At 35.4% G+C, this 17,719-nt stretch overlaps 2 protein-coding genes across 2 annotated transcripts; one reads left to right on the top strand and one right to left on the bottom strand.

The window, feature by feature from the left end:
• The first annotated feature begins 9,610 nt into the window (after positions 1–9,610).
• Positions 9,611–10,834, top strand: LOC114424089 (serine/threonine-protein phosphatase 7 long form homolog). The gene is made up of 3 exons (XM_028390955.1): positions 9,611–9,676; positions 9,958–10,575; positions 10,658–10,834. Exons 1-3 carry the CDS (start codon positions 9,611–9,613, stop codon positions 10,832–10,834), a joined length of 861 nt encoding a protein of 286 aa, XP_028246756.1.
• A 1,000-nt stretch (positions 10,835–11,834) lies between these two features.
• LOC114422932 lies at positions 11,835–17,356 on the bottom strand. The gene is made up of 10 exons (XM_028389495.1): positions 17,028–17,356; positions 15,877–15,946; positions 15,274–15,398; positions 14,933–15,041; positions 14,778–14,841; positions 14,636–14,691; positions 14,411–14,518; positions 13,268–13,417; positions 12,505–12,675; positions 11,835–12,363 (listed from the first exon to the last, which is right to left on the bottom strand). Exons 1-10 carry the CDS (start codon positions 17,237–17,239, stop codon positions 12,130–12,132), a joined length of 1,299 nt encoding a protein of 432 aa, XP_028245296.1. The 5' UTR covers positions 17,240–17,356; the 3' UTR covers positions 11,835–12,129.
• Between the last annotated feature and the right edge of the window lie 363 nt (positions 17,357–17,719).

Raw genomic sequence — 17,719 nt, forward strand, 5'->3', positions numbered from 1 at the left:
AAATGCTAATTTTGAGTTAGCAATGGTTAAAGTGCTTGTTTCTCCCAAGAATACCATAATATTGAGATTCAATTTCGTTTGTGAAGGTATATTGTGTGGAAGTGTGTGGCTATATTGAGGGTGTTTGGTGTTATTTATAGTTGTTTGAATATTTTCCCCATTGATGTGTATTGGATTCTCATAAGGTTAGAATTATTTATTTGATAGAGGCTTGTCTGGAATCCAATATTGATTGAGACATGTCATTATTCCAATTTTGCTTTTATCGATATAATGCATAGTATTGTCAATGTCGACTGTGATTTTAGCCTATTACCTGGTGTACCAATCCATTATTTTTTTAGACTTTAAATTTAAATTGAGTTTTCCATTCAATGTCAGTTTTGTTGGTGAAATATCTATTGTTAATTTAGAGACTTGTGTAAATTTCAAAGTGTTCTCAATTCTGAATGTCATTTTACTTTGGTACATGGTACACCAAACATCCATTATTACTTTCAGACTTAAATTTAAATAGTAAGTTGTCAATTTAATGTTAGTTTTCAGTAAATAGAGACTTGATTAATTCGGGTAGACTTATAAATTTCAAGTGTTTGCATTTTAGGGAGTTGTCATTGTTTGTTATTTTGTTGTTAACATAAACTAAAACAAATGATTCATTTTATTACATAAAGTAAGTACTACAAACAAAAAGAACAACAACAACAACGGAACAAAGTAGGCAATGCAAACTCACAATGACATAATGTTAAAGTAATGAACACCGACATAGCACACCACGGTAAAACCTCAAAGCAGAAACAATTAACACACACATCATCCCCAGATTACCAACCTCGTTTGAATATTTGTTCGTAGGAAGGAGACTTGTTACTATCACTATCACTATCACTATCACTACCATGGTCTTTGACCCAGCAATCTGCACTATTCTCGTATTCATCTAATAGGTCCTTAAGATTGGAGGTTGAGTCATGTTGGTTGTTTGGTGGGTTATTGTTGTTACTAATTATGACAAATAACTCCACAAATGATAGTGTTGGATTGTTGTAAAAAATGTTGAACGTCTGTCGAGCATTATGATCATCTCCCAGAATAAAACATGTGTGCATATGTGGTTGTCTTGGCTCAAATATAGGGCATAAAAAATGGAGATGTTGAATATGTTTGTGTGGTTCAATATTTATTTTTTGTTGAACAAGTTCAACCAATTGTGTAAGAGTTATGGCCTTGTTGACCATGAAAGTTTTTGTATTGTTACTAATGAAGGTGGTGCCCTCATTAGTGTTGCAGATTTGGTCATTGTAGTAAATACAAACATATTCAGTTGGGTGACACATAATGGTAAAGGTTTAGATGAATATTTGAAAGTTATACGAATGTCTTCAACTGGTAATGGTATTTATAGAATTTGTCGATTACGTGCAGTTATTCACTGTGCAGTCACATGCAATGGTAAGTAAATGACATTTGAGCCTGTCCAGCACATGGTCTCGAGATGCGATAAGGGTCAGTGCATTGAGCAGTAATAATTAAAAAAAACAGCTTGAATCGTTCTCACAGGCTTTTTGGATTCTTTGTCGTGAAAACTATGAAATAAATTTTTCACAGATATTTTTAATGTATTGGAGATAACTTTTATAAATTGCATAACATGATCTCTTAAACATTATTCTAAGGGTCGAAAACATAATTTTTTTTTATTTTTTTACTATTAATTTGAGGTCCTTCTTGATTAAATTATTACATGATATATATATATATATATATATATATATATATATATATATACATATATATATATCTTTTTATTCTTTGACATAAAAAGTATGAAATAAATTTGTCACAAATATTTTTAATGTATTGGAGATAAATTTTATAAATTGCATAACATGACTACTTAAACATAAGATAACATGGCATGACCACTTTAACATAATTTTGAAAACTACACAGAAGGGTACTTAAACATAGTTGATCCCATTATCATAACATTTTATACTTTAATGACCAAGATGATGACCAGTCCCACAAGGCGGTGGACGTTAATTACGTTGTGGATTTCTTTAATGTATCACTAGTTCTCCCTCATGATGATGATGTTGTTGTTCTGTCTCAAGGTTTTCACTATGAGTTGCTACAGTTGAAGAACTTAGTCCTTTCTCTCCAAATGAATATAGTGCATCGAACAGTTGTAAAGAAGTTAAATATGATGCCACAGAATTTGGTGTATTTAAATTGACACCAAATAAATTGGTCATCCATTCATGGTTAGTTGCATCGACTGATTCACAAGTCTGGCCAAAAGTTTGATGAATAGGTGATGGAGTACAAAACATTGATTGAGGACGTGGAACTCGGAAATGTGTTTCTTCAACGCTTCTCCCTGTTACATTATGGGTAATTGTTGTGCGTAGATCATTTAGTTGTTGTGCAACAGACAAGAAAAAAAATAGTGTTTTGCCTATACCATTCCATATACTCCAGTGTATGTGTCACTGAACCTTCAACTCATTGTCCAGTTAAAACATCATTGCATTTATTTTTCCAAATATAATTCACCCCACATGATATTTCATCTAGTCACTGTAATGATTGCCTCGCATGTCAATTTGGTAAAGTCAATCAAGATTCATGAGATCAATAGAGATGTCTTAATGTAGTCCAAATTGTAGTTTGACCCGATTTGTTGATGTCATTCCATGATGGGAAAACAAATAATTACAGTACATGCAGACCATAACTCTACCAACTTCTAATGATGCCCGATACAATTCTCTGTACAGGTTTGCTAAACAAGCAAAACCTCAACTATACTTTTTTATGTTGTCAAAATCACGTAATAGGTTTGAATACATTAGATGAACTTTATTTCTAGATTCATCAAGTATTAAAGCACCACCAATCATGTATATTACGTAAGTTCTACACCTGCATTGTAGTTGGTGTATTGTTGGTTGTTCAGGTAATGGTGCGCGCAAGTATCTAAGCAACCATGTTAGCTTTAGTGCGGTTCCCTTATGTGCATTATCTGGAGGGACTTCGCCTAGAAACTCGTCGCATAACTCCTACAACGACCTGCCTTGTTGCTACGATCGTGTAAATTTTAATTTTTAAATGAAAACTTTATTAGTTTGCTTGTGAAAAATGAGAGTAAATTTTCTGCAATATACGTTCACCAAGCAACGCACAAATATATACATATTTATATTAAATCAGTACACATCATTATCATAACCATCAACATCATCTCATATCATTATTATCATAAACATCAACATCATCTCATCTTTGTGTTATTAACGTCATCAGTAATCGTATTTCATATATATATATATATATATATATATACATACATATATATGTCATACCCTAATTTCGTCTGGGGACTATCATTCATGGATATTTTGATTCCCCCTAGCCGAATTGAGCTGTTCGACGCTTGTTACCACGTAAGACAAAAAATCATTCGATGTTTTGGTCAAGGATGTGGAAAATACCCAAGGGGAGGGGCAAAAGGGTCTTTTTTAGCTTTTTTCTGGACCCTGGCTCGCCCAAGCTAGCCTCTGGCTCACCTAGGACCCCAAATAGCTTAGGGGTGAAGTAACCTGCTCGCCTGGGCGAGCAAGGTTACTTTAGGGTGAAGCCACAGCTCGCCTGGCGAGCTCCAGCTCGCCTGAGTGAGCTACCAAAGACCCAAACCCCCTTATTTCCTATAAATAGGTGGGGGGGTCTCAAGGAAGGGGGAGCTTTGAACATTGAGAGGTTTAAGTGGAGAAATCAAAGAGAAGAAGAAGAAAGAAGAGAAAAACGAGGCCAAGGAGCTACCGAATTGCGACCGTAATCGGCTTCTACATCATTCTTCGTTCGTCATCCAGTTAATATTTGTTTTAAGGATTTGGATACGGTCTATGCACCCTTAGGGGTCCTCTTTTTTGCTTTGCGCATCTTCATCTCATTCTTCTACCATCCGTAATCACTTTTCTTCTTGTAAAGTAAGTTTCAACCAATCATTAATGTCGTATATCATCTTTTAAAGAGATTGAAAGTTAATGAATAAAACCAAGATGAAATCAACATATAACTGAATTTCCCTTCATTAAAGTCACTTGAGATCATTTCAAGGTCCAATGCCTTAATGACTCTCCCCTCTTTTCTAATTTAAAAGATCGTTTCAAGGTCCAACGCCTTAACGATTCTCTCCGCTTTTCAAAGTTTAAAACATCGTTTCGAGGTCCAACGCCTTAAACGACTTTTGTTCGCAATTAAAATCAATCTTTCAAAAAAACATAAAATCAATGTAACACGCAAACTTCCAGACTTAAAGAACTACGTACGTCTGAATTCCTCATCGCACCTGAGGATACGTAGGAGCAAGGGCAACACCCTTGTCAACCCCAAAATAATAATAAACATAAAAAGGGAAAATACATAATTTTGAAGTCATGTTTACACTCGATTAAAGGCTGTCGTCCTTTGTTACGGGCACGTGGGGTGCTAATACCTTCCCCGTGCGTAAACAACTCCTGAACCCTTATTTTTAAAATTTGCAGACTTTCGTCTTTTTGGTTTTTCTAACGTTTTCCTCGAATAAACGTTGGTGGCGACTCCACGCATTTTCTTCATGGGAAGATGCACTTTTACGTTTCGCCTTGCCCTCCCATCAAAGGGTAGGTTGTGACAATATACATATAAATTTTTATGCCTAATATTCACACTCTCCAGGTCTTCAGACAACACAAGTCTCATACAACAATGATATTATTCATAATTTCAATCATCGATAGCAATTAAACCACATCCCATTAGTAAAAAAAACACAATTTTTCTTGAAAACCAGTATGCAAAAGGGACAAACATACATCACTATAGTTGAGTTCCTTGACCCCAACTACGTTGTCAAAGCAGTAAACCAAAATAAACTCCTTTTACCTATCGTGAGTTTTCCATCAGATCCTCTTTGCATCGCTCAGAGACCTCTCTTGTTCATGTTCGTCAGTCTAAATGTAGAGTTCTATATACCAAATCGAAGGGAATTTAGTATAGATTTAAAAAACAAGGTTAATAATAACATTTGAGGTCAATTATCCATGTCAAAACAGAAGTAGCTAAGAGATGTTTTGGGTTCTACTACAAAGAGACGTCATTTTAAAATTCCGATCGCGCCAATGTGACCAAGGTTTAGCGAAGGTCACAGAAATAACATCAATTTTATATAAAAAAATATTTTTTTAACGTCTCATTTTCAAGGGTTTTTCAAAGGGAGTGTAAAAACATCCTATCATGGTACCCAAAACACAAGAGACCACTAAGAGAAGCTCAAACTAACTAGGAGAAAGGCATAGAAGTCAAGATTACCTAAAAAAAAACTACGAAAGAAAGGATTGAGAGCTTGTTCTCCACCGAATCCTTGAGGTGGATTCTAAGGATTTCGCTTCGATTAAAGTGTTCCTCTCCATGCGATGGTCTGGTGCCAAGCAACGACAGCTCGTGGTGGCCACTGGTGGTCATGAGTGGTGGAGGAGGAGGAGTTAGGGCTTCTGGATGGAAATTTTTTAGAGAGGGAGCTCAAAATGCGTAATTTTATGTTGTTGGATGTATTTATAATCTGCAGATCTCACTTAGCGAGTTCATCTCACTAAGGGGAAATCCACTTTTGGCACTAAGCGCTAAGCGCAATTCCTCTCGGATTGGAATTTGTGTTGAGTGTGACATAAGTTTAATAAAATTTATATATGTAAAAAAATACATTATCAAAATTAATTGTTACAAAATTTATTATGTAAACTTATATATGCATTAAATATACATTAAAAAATTTAGTATTATATATAATGACATTAATTATTTTTTTAACATAATTAGCCTATTAGCTTAGTTGGTTATAGGTTCGAGACCTCCACGTGTCATTAATTTTAAATTTTAAATTATTTCATCACAGGTTCAAGATCTGCATGAGCTTACGGATTGTCAATCCATATAGACCAATCCGTACGGATTGACCATACAAATTGTCAATCTATATAGGTTATACATAAGGACAATGTTGGAATTAAAAAAAATATGTTGGGCATAGTCGAAAAATGACTAGTGCAGGAGAATGGAGTTTCAAGAAGGGGAAGGGGATTTTATGTTTTTTTATCAAATATTTATGTATTAAATTATGTTATTTTAGTATTTAAAATAGAATAAAAAAACTAAAATTATATCAGTCAATGTTAAGAAATTAACTGTCAACCTTTAAAATTTGAATGTAGGACTAAAATGACTGATTTAAAAAATGGGGAACTAAAATTATTAATTGTGAAAAATAGAGGGACCAAATGTGAAAAATAGAGGGATCAAATCTGTATTTTAACCAAAAAGAAAAAGAATAGTACTAGGAGTGCTGCTAGGTGCACCCAGCAGTTTTGCTGGTGCACCCAGCAATTGCTGTGAAAAGGCTATAATGCCCTTGACTAATTTTTTTTTAAAAAACGTAACCTCTCTCCCGCGCACCTTCGTCTTCTTCCTCCAACGGTTCTTCTTGCTTTTTCTGCTTCTTCATTTTTCTTCTTCCTCTCGCGCAGCTACTGCATTCTTCTCTTGTTCTTCGCCGCCGGTCTTCTTCTTCTTCTTCTTCTTCGCCGCCATCGCCGCCATTGTTGACGTGTTTAGGAGGAAGGTGTCGGTCTTCGCATTTCTACTTCTTCTTCCCGTTTTTGCTTCTTCTTCGAGGTAAGTTTGCTGTTCACGTTTTGGTTATTGCCAGTGATGGCAGAAAATGCCGTGGGGAAGTTGATGGGTTGTTTACGGATCACTTGATCCGTAAACCACTCACAACTTCATTTTATTTGAAAAGCTGCCAATTATTTGATACATTGTGAGTTTTTTTTTTTTGAAATTAGGAATTTTGGTTATTAGGATCAACTCTGAATATATGCTAAATATTTGATAAATATTGTCATTTTGGAGAATATCTAATGTTTCAATTTGATTTAATGCGAATATGTAATTGCCTTTGATGTAATTGCCACTTAGAACTGAATGTAGAATCGGAAAACTGATTCAAATGCCTAGATAACCTCAGCAAATTAAGTTCAAAAGTAACATGATTAGGACAAATCCCTAAAACTTGATTAAATGTTTATCCTTGAGAGAAAAAGGAAAATGGGAAATCATTGCTTCACCTAACTCACCTGCCTAATGTCTATGAACTTCTTTTGCTCTCTCTAAAGCTCAAAGGCCTGCAATCATTTCATTCTTCAAAAAGACAAATTGAGCTCTAAAATATATCCTTAACTAGGAGATTATTTATATATGATACATTTTGGAAATTTCAGGTTACCAATTATTTTTCTTTGTAGCAACTTATTTATAATTAGAGGATCAACATATAGAATCAATGTAACAAGTTTTTATATCAATCATTATGAATAGATTTCATTTCATTCACACAGAAAATATCATTATCTGTAATTCACGTTGAGCTCACCCTTTAAGATCATGAGCTTCAAGTAATTACAACTTATAATTAAATCTAGATCGCATATAAACATTACTTCTGCTTTTGTTATAAAGTATATAACTATATATAAGTTGGTATTGAAGATTAGAAGCATGTATATATATCTAAATTTCTTTCCTTTTCTTTTTCAATTGTAACCCAAAGTGAAACTAACGACACTTTGTGTGAAGTGAGCCATTTCAACAAATGCTCCATTAACCTTAAAACTGTGCGTGTAAATGTATTGATAGCCATTATGGCGAGCACATTATGTCGCGGACAATGATATTGTGCCCGTTTTCAATTGTTTGTTTGTTAGGTAATGTGAATTTTTGAACCATAGTGCTCACTATAGTTTATATATCCATCTAAACAGAAGGGAGAGAGATGGAACCACAACTGGACAAAATCATAAGAACTAGTTTACCATAAAGTTAATTTTTGCTAAGAAATTGAGTTTCTAAGAACAAACCTCTATAATCAAGCTTCCTTTCACGAGAAGAAGAGGAAACACATTATAGTTGACCACTTGGCTAGCTAGCTAACTACTAAACTACAACACTTCCCTTTTTCTTGGAGCCCACTATTTGTATTTTCTTGTCAACAATCAAACACTAACTAGTCTCTTCAAGTGCGAATAGATTATCGAAATGAATTTTGTTTGGTACAATGAAGTCTTCTATGCTACATTCCTTGCCTCTCTAGCTTGTTTAGCAAAGCTGTGATTAGTGCATCCCTCTTCTCAGCCCTAGCTTCTTCCCTAATCCTCCTTTGTTCCTCCCTTTCTCTCCATCTTTCCTCCATCATTTCATTCTTCAAAAAACAGCCCAACCTCCTTTGCTTTGAACAAAGACAATGAATTTTATTCATGTCTTAAAAGGAGAAAACATTCATTATCCGGTGGTCACACTACTAACTTCACTTTCAATGTTCACAACATATTTAGGACTAGCATTATTAGCTTTTTATAGAACTGGTCAACAAAAACATATTGGTCAATGTGGATTATTTCTAGATAGAATGCTATAAGGACAATCAATTAGTGTATATAGAAAACATTTAGAGAGAAAGTTTTATGAGGGTTAGGAGAACAATTAATCCGCAGAAAGTTTTATTTGTTGACCATTGTTTGTCAGATTCATAAAGCTCAGCAAGTTAGAGTAATTGAATTGAGTTAACCAAATGCTTGAAATTTGAGAAAATGAAATGAGTGATGGATTTTGCGGTACTCATTTGCAGATCATGGTTAGGACCAGAGGATTAGGTCGTGCCTTAGGTCAGGTCACTCGCAGAGGCATGGGCAGAGGAGATCATGATGATTTCGATGATGCTCCACAGCGTTGACGACCTACTGCATCCACACGGAGGCAGCGAGTCACTGTGACTGCGGATCACGTCGATGAGCCAGTCATCCCTGACCCAGACGTTCAGGATGACCCGATGGAGGCACTAGCTGCTGTGGAGGACATTCATGCGGACATTCCTGCGGACGCAGGCATAGAGGCGGCTGAGGATCAGCCTCAGGGATTTCCGGGTGGTCCGAGCGACCCATCTGTGCTGACAACGTATGCGGATCACGTTGCTTGCAGCGTATGGACGGGAGAGGTATTTATACTATTTATTTTTAGTTACTTGTAAATTATACAATTAGTTTTCCTTTAAATGATAATTTTAACGAATTTTGCGTTCCTTTTATACTTCAATTCAGGAGCGTCCTGAATTGAAGTTATCCTCGCATGGGAGGAAGGTCCATAGTTTAGGCTGGCCTGTCCCTGCCATTGAGGGACTTATCGCTGGTACAGGACTAAGTCCTCTGATCGGGTGTTCGGTAGACACCGGCGATCGGGGACTTTTGTCCGTGTTTGTGGAGCGGTGGCACCGGGAGACGTCTAGTTTCCATCTCCCGGTGGGTGAGCTCACCATCACATTGGACGACGTCTCCTCTCTTCTCCATCTTCCCGTTATAGGCGACTTTCACGCATTTGAGCCCTTGCACGTGGATGATGCGGTTCAGATGTTGGTGGACTTGCTGATGGTGTCTCCAGAGTCTGCTTGGGCTGAGACAGTCCAGTGTCGTGGACCGTACGTACGCCTGCAATGGATATGTGATATATATCAGCGCCGATGCCAGGCAGGTCATTAGACAGCTGCGGCTCGTGCATATCTTCTTCACCTGCTGGGTTGCACTCTGTTTGCTAACAAGAGTGCAACCAATGTCCATGTTGTCTACTTGGAGGCCCTTCGGGACCTCAATATGACAGATAGGTACGCTTGGGGAGTGGCTGCTTTGGTTCATATGTACGACCAACTAAACGATGCAACCATGAGCCACAGTTGACAGCTTGGCGGTTACATCACACTGCTGCAGGTAACAAATATGTTTTTCATTCATCCAGGCTAAACAATGTTCAAATTTAAATTTTGTTAGACTTTCATTATTAATGTTTATAATTTGAATGTTACATCTGTAGTGCTGGATTTACGAGCACTTTTCCTCAGTTGCGGAGTCCACCGCTGATCAGGACTACGACGAGACTTCTCCGCGTGCGTGCAAGTGGATTGCGACGAAGAAGACCGTGAAGAGCATTCGCACGCCGTCGTATAGGGAGCGCCTGGACCGACTCCGGATTCCGGATGTCTGTTGGATCCCGTATGGGGAGCATTGGGAGGTCCGAGACTTCCACGTCAGATCATGCTACTCCGGTCTCTTGCGCTGGGGGCCTGTTGCTGTGTATTACCGACCGGAGAGGGTCGTGCGGCAGTTTGGTTACACACAGACCATTCCTGCTCCTCCTGTCGATTCATGGGTCTTGTATGATGATATACACGACAGGTGGATGCACTACGAGGATCATATCGTACCTGCAGGTGAGGTGTACGTGGTGCCAGGGGCGTGTTCCAGTGACTACATCGACTGGTTCTTCCGCATCTCCCATCCTTTCATGACACCAGGCCACACAATAGATCCTCTGCCTCATGGTCACGCCCCGCAGCCCCGAGTCGTCCCTCAGGCCCCGCAGACAGATATCCCTCGTGTGCCGGAGTCAGGAGCATCGTCGACATCTGCGGAGGAGCCCAGACATGCAGTGGTAGGTAATACTAATAATTTACGTAATTTACCTCAATATTTGCATAATAATTTGTGTAATTAGTTTGTTTTGTATGTAATAGGAAGTTTGTGATGACATTGTTAAGCGGTTGGAGCGCCATCTGAGTCTAGGGGTGGTCACGCTTGGCTCATCGACACATGAGGTGATCGAAGAATGCCTCAGATTGGCCAGGAGTGTCACGCAGGACCATCTAGTATACGTTAGGTGTAGACACAGGCGGCGCACTGATCAGGCTTAGTTTATGTACATATTTTACATTGATATTCCTTGTATATACAAATATTGTACATGAACTCATTTCATGAGTATTGTTGGTTTTATTTATTTTCATTACTAATGTTAGTTTTATTTATTTTCATTGATTGTGTATTCCATTTGTGTCTATATACACGCGTGTTATAACTTTGAATATAATTGAAATAAAGAAGTTGAAAAGGGTGTAAAAAAAATAATTAACCAAAAAGTGCACATCATTCGTTATCTAAGATCTTATATAACGTACTAATATTTTTAAATTTTCTTATAATTACAATTTTCCCACTTATACTAATGATCATGTAAAAAAATGTATTATAAAGTAGTTAGTATTTTAATTTTTTATATAATACTATTTATTTTTTTATATTCTTTATAATATTAATAATGATATGATTAATTCTTTATAATATTATCTTTTATGTATTTATTGATTTTTATTAATATGTATAAAATAACCTTAAACAATAATTATAATGTGACTGAGTAAGTATTTTAATATCATCTTCTAAACAAATTTATTCTAAAAAAATATATTAAAAAATTAATTATTTATAATAAATCAATATTTATAAATATATTATACTTAATAAAATAAAAAATAGATTTAATTATATTATAAATAAATATGTTGTATTTAAAAGTATATTATAATTATTTTTTCCACTTACGGATCAACTTGATCCCTAAGAGACTTCCGGATCAGCTTGATCCGTAAGTTGATCCGTAAGTCTGTTTCGGATCAACTTGATCCGTAAGAGACTTCCGGATCAACTTGATCCGGAAGTTACAGATCAACTTACGGATCAAGCTGATCCAGAAGTGGAAAACTAAGCAAGGACAATTTTGGTATTTTTCAAGAATGCTGGGTGCACCAGCAATAATGCTGGATGCACCTTGCAACACTCTAGTACTAGCCACCACCCACAAGGCCCATTCGGGTGTAACCTATGCTTCTAAAAGAATATCAAATCAACTCAAGGTTAAAAACACCCTCTTGTGCCTTTAAAATTAGAGGAACAGCTATTCTGAACGGCAGTACACTGAGGAACGAATAATTTCTATATAACAACTATTTTTTTTTTTTTTGTAACAATGTAATTCATATTTTTACAGCATCAGGTGATTGTCAGAGTTCTATTTTCTTTACTTGTATGGATTCACATGATTGGCATTCTCCGAGATAGGATGAAAGAAGTGTCGGTGCCAATATTGATTTATTATACATTTCTACAGCATGTGTTCTTTAACTGACAAGGACCAGATGAAACCGTGACCTTAGGGCCGAAGAAGTTTAGGCCCTGCATTGGAGGCTATCCAGGCTGCGATGACATCGACAAGCATATCCATGTCCTTTGAAACTTCAGCGCGCAGGACTCCAGAATCCATGCCTAGCGAGTTTCCTACTTCTTTCGCAACTATCTCCCACGGTGTTCCAACAGTAAGATTTGACAAAAGCTCACTTCCACGATTAACTGCATCGGCCATTGCTGGCGGAACATTTGGTAGGGCCTGCAAGGTGTATAATAAAAGTTATGGATAATGAGTTTGTTTAAACTTGTTTTCTAGAAAAAGCACTATTTTAACTAAAAAAAGTACTTTTTTGTATTTTTAGCTTCAGTGGAGAAGTGAAGTTATTTTTGCTAGAAATACCTGTTGCAATGGAAGACCGTGATCTCCAGGCAACTTTCGTATTGACATGTCTAGCACTGAGCTAATGGCTGATTCTGAACTAAGCACCTGCGCTAGAGTTGAAGTCTCATCTATTAAATCATCCTGGAATTTTATCAGAAGATTTCTGGATATGCCATAGTATGATTTTATCTGAAGAATTAGAAAACAATAGATGAGGAAATTAAATGCAATTATGCAAACCGAGAAAAAATAACTCTAATAAAAAATAAGAAATAAAGAAAAGCTGCTCCGAGAAATTACTGCAAATTTCAATACAAAGGTCTCACAACTTTTGAATTTTGAACCCTAAGTTTAGGGTGGCACAAGGTTAAAAGTAATAAAATTGAATTGGAAATGAATGACTATTTTTATAAAAGCATGCCAATAACTCGTGCAATCTCTGGTTTGCATGATATAACATCCCCCCTCCCCCTTCATTATAAATAGATGCAAGATATAATCATCTCATATGAGAATAAATGTAGGATTATGCAACAAATATAAAGAACCTAGACCCTAAAATGACGTTCAGTTAAATTTGTCTTCTAAGGAGATTAAAATCTATAAATTCTGCAACCTAAGAATTTGTTAGTTGTTACAGTTAAGAAACTAGTTGTAACACAAATGTTAATTAGGAATAAGAATATAAGATTATGCAAGAGGATATTATAATTCTAACTCTATTCTAAACAAATAAATATGCTCATTGCTGAGAATATTAGAAATCTGAGATGTCGCATACAAGTCGACGTGTCTCCTCAGGCTTTGGAGAAAAATCTTCTCTTCCCTTGACCAAATCCATGTACAAGGGAGGGAGCTGCTCAACTAAAGGAAGAACCTGCTTCATAATTGGAGGGCTAACGTTTTCTAGTTGCTTCAAAGTCATCTCTGCCTGCAATTATCTTAGATTAGCCATCCAAAGAATTAAAATGAATAATGTGCAAAGGAGCATTTGTTGATGCTTGAAAACAATAAATCTATCCAAAATTTTCTGCCAGACTAGATATGACAGCAATGACTATCAGAACAAGGATTGCAGAGAAACAAGGAAAACTAAAGCAAATTCCTTAAGGTGTGGTCAAATGAAAAAGACCACCCAGTTTTGTTTGGTTTTTTGGCAATATTGTAGTTGACTACTCCCTTACAGCAACAACCTCCCTAGCTGTGAAACATTGTTGAATTCTACTATGCAATTACTGTGATGTGCAAGTTGCACTTGAGGAAATTTACAGTAAGCTCCCTCGAGACATGGTCTACTTGGCACCCTTAATTTTTAATATCATATAGCAACAACCTCCCTTTATTATATATCCTAGACTTCCCATTTCTCTCTTTCAAAAGCATTTGAGCAAGAAAGAAATATTAATTTCTTAAAAAGCCTTTCTATTTGCAGTTACTGATTTTTCTCACATAAATCAAGAACACCTTGAGTGAGTTGTCAAAGACTTTGACTGAAAAACCACATAAGAGCGCATTTTCTGAACAGATTAGTTAATCACTTATTTAATAAACTCTTATTAAATGAAAACTTATTCATAAGCTTAAGTATGAAACTAATTGAAATAAGCTAAAAAGAATTTATATGAAGGTAATAAGCCACTTCTATGAGTCTAAATAAGCTAATCAGAATTCCCTCCAAGTGTATCCAATTATACTAAAAAGAATGACCAGATAACTAGAATTTGTCTACATCTGAAATATGACTGTCGAACTATTGTTTTCCAATAATCTGAAGTAAAGTTGTCGTAATAGTAAGATATTAAACAGGAAAGGAGCCAAATTCTATTTGACATACCACGAGGAAGGTTGATTATATTTCTACTAGAAATTATTAATAGAGGTCTTACTCCATTTCTGTATAAGATAGTTATATAGCAATACTGACCCCAGCTCTTAGAGTTGGTGAAGAAAAAATATCTGATAGAAGTGGACCAATGGTTTGAGCCATTGGGACGATCACAGGAGAGAACAAAGGAACAGCTGAACTTGCTTCCTACAATGGTGAAACAAATTTAGTCAATCATGATTAGACAACCGAGAAATACAGAGAAAATATGTCTTCACCAGAGGCAGCTATATATAAGTTGCTTGCTTGATGACAACAGCATACCTTGTTATTGAATGCCATGAGAACATTTCCAGATCTTTGCACTGCATATCTTGATCCTGGTAAAATAACTAATATATTCAGTATCCACTAATCAAATCAATTTACTTTGTATGTCAAGCTTAGCAGAAGAACTTCAATATACCAATCAGAAGGTGGACCACCGACCCCAAAGAATGGCCAACACCAAAAATAGGAAGGTCTTGGATCTGAACAAATGAGTATCTTTAACATTTTCATTTAAAAAAGAAAATCAGAAACAGAAAGAAACTAGTCCTTGGATCACAAGTTGATAATTACTGTTTCTTGCAGTGTGCGATAGCACCTATCAAATTTGAACTGTACTTCATCAGCAATGAGGAAGTGATCAAACCCACTAGCATATGGCGTTGCAATGATCAATATACCCCTAGTAACAGAAAGGGTTTTATAATTAGTTTTTTTTCATTGTAGATCCTAGATTTGAGTCTCAAAATTATCCACATGTTAATATATTTTACAGAACAGATAAGTGTTTGTCAGGGAATTGGAAAACCTTCACACGGCACACTACACTAACACATAATTATCATATTTTACAAAAAAATTCTGTGATGAGAATGTAATTCAGAGGACTTTGGGAACTGAACAGTGAAACATACTTTTCTGAGAGACGCTCAAGAAACCTCCGGTAGGTAAGCTGAGGAGCAGCTCCAACAAATATACCTCCGATAAAATGCACTACATAATTGGGTTCAGAGCTTTTCGGTTTGAGAATCCAAGCTCCCTGAAATTATAAAATGAGTATGTACAGAGTAGATTTAGAATAACTCCAAAACAAAGGGATAGGAATAGGACCATATAACTGTTTCTTCCAATGTGCTTCTAGGAAGCCAAATTGCTTCTTTTAATATTCTAGAAACACTTTTGAGATATAAAGCCATTCATGCTCACAGGTGCCAAAACCCCATTGTAGAATAAAAACTCCTTGACTATTCTAGAAACACTTTTTTAGGACTCAGATTCCTCCCACATATAATGATATAATTTTCTTCTCTAAGTTGCATTCACCAATCTTCTCCTCTAATAAATAATAAAGAATCATCTTTATCAGATTGCTCAGAAAAGGGATAACCTTTTTCAAAATAACTGAAGCTAGTACCAAATATACTACAGACTGACAAACTTCCAAACATGAATACAATTTTTACTGTATGATACAGAATATAAAATAACATGTCATTATCATACAATAAAGTGTATACCTCAACTTCACTCCAGTCTGGGGAACCCCACCAACCATCCTGTGATTGTCTAACAGAATCTGTAAGTAATCTGCAAAGGAAAAAAAATAAACCCATAAGGTACAACCTTACAATTGTAAACTGCAGTTTTTAATACAAAACTTAATGGTTTTTTTTTACAGAAAAACTTAAGAGTTAAAGGGTTATTTAATTTGAGAAAATGTCTTCTATTTTTATTTTCTGTTTTAACTGTAAATTACAAAAGTATTTATTTCCCATTTTCAAAGATTTGTACAGGAAATGGTGAATTTTTTGTTATTGTTTTGACTGTTTCATATGCAAACTTTTGAAATTAGAAAATAAAGAATAAGATAGTATTTTTTGCAATTAAAAGTAAAAATACAGCATTGTCTCAAACTAAATGATTTGTTAGCTTTTCTTTTCTTTTTTCGGTTTTCCACAAGTATCCTTGTTCAAAGGCAATTCGAGACACGATAAGGCATTAAATATGGATACCTCTCAGCATAGTTCGAACCTTATTCACCACATTGTAGTAGGGGATTAACCTCTTCTGCTAGACCCAACTCTCATTGGTATTAGTTTTTTTCTTTCTTTTTGGATGCACTAAAGGTATTCTCTAATACCTTCTGAAGCAGCAAAATCACCTAAGTACAACTAACATCTTCTAAGTTCTAACAAAGCTTTTCCATACATACAATTAAAATTAAATCCTGATCAGTATATAACACTGGCACTGTTCCCGACTTTAAAGAGAAAAAATTCTGGCTGTGTACACTTAATCATATAGGTGGAGCCATCAGAGTAATCATAAAATACTACTCCCTTTTATCCCTAATTATAAAATCTATTTTTATAAATTTGTTTAAAAAGTCTTTTTCTAATGATACATTAATTATTTTTTCTTAGAAGCAATTTAATAGAGATAAGAAAAGGATAATTTTAGAATAATAATACAAATAATTAACATATTTAATATGATTAACTAGATGAATTATGAATTATTTTTCTTTATGAAAGGATCTTATAATTAGGATGAAGGGAGTATCATATAACAAAATTTAGATTGAAGCTTTTTCCTTCAGGGTAAAAAGAACTCAGGTAGCATAGACAAATACTAAGTTAATTTTGAGGTAGAGAGAGAGAGAAAGGACCTCTCGATTTGCGAGTAAACTTGAATAGCTTCGGATTGGGGTCGTCGTTGGATGTTGTTGTCGTTGTAATTATTAGAGGTGCAGCATATTCTGGTGGTGGTGCCAAAACGACGCCTATAACGAACTGAGGGCTTTGCGTTTAACTTATGGGAATCTGTTCCGTACAGTTTCAGTGTGACTCTGTAGCTGGGTGTACACAGCGAGGTAGCCATGCCAATGTCAATATGCCTTTGCGTTTCGTCGATTCCAACTGTTTGGAGTTGGTGGTGATTGGTCAATGATGAATGTCTGAATGAACCATTGAACCATCTTATTGTGAACTCTGTGTCACCCGATTAATAGACCCGACCCGAGAACCAACGGAATAGATATATTGAATAGTCAATTAAGTAACAATTAAAAATAAAATAAATTTTTGTTGTCCTTAAAAGTTTTGATGATAAAATGCAATTTTCGTTCCATTATGTTTTTAAATTTGTGATTTTAATTTTTTAATTGAGACATTTTATTTTTTATTTTTTAAAAATTCATGATTTTAATTCTTATATTTTAATTGAAACATTTCGTCCTCCACTTTTAAAAAAATTGTAATTTTAGTCTGCTTAGTCAATTTCTGACTTGATTATGTACTATACTAATTTTTTAATAAATTAGGATTGTCAGCAATTAAATAATTTTTAAAAAATTGTCAT

This window comes from Glycine soja, chromosome 8 (genome assembly GCF_004193775.1).
Source record: "Glycine soja cultivar W05 chromosome 8, ASM419377v2, whole genome shotgun sequence".
In the NCBI taxonomy this organism is placed as follows: domain Eukaryota; kingdom Viridiplantae; phylum Streptophyta; class Magnoliopsida; order Fabales; family Fabaceae; genus Glycine; species Glycine soja.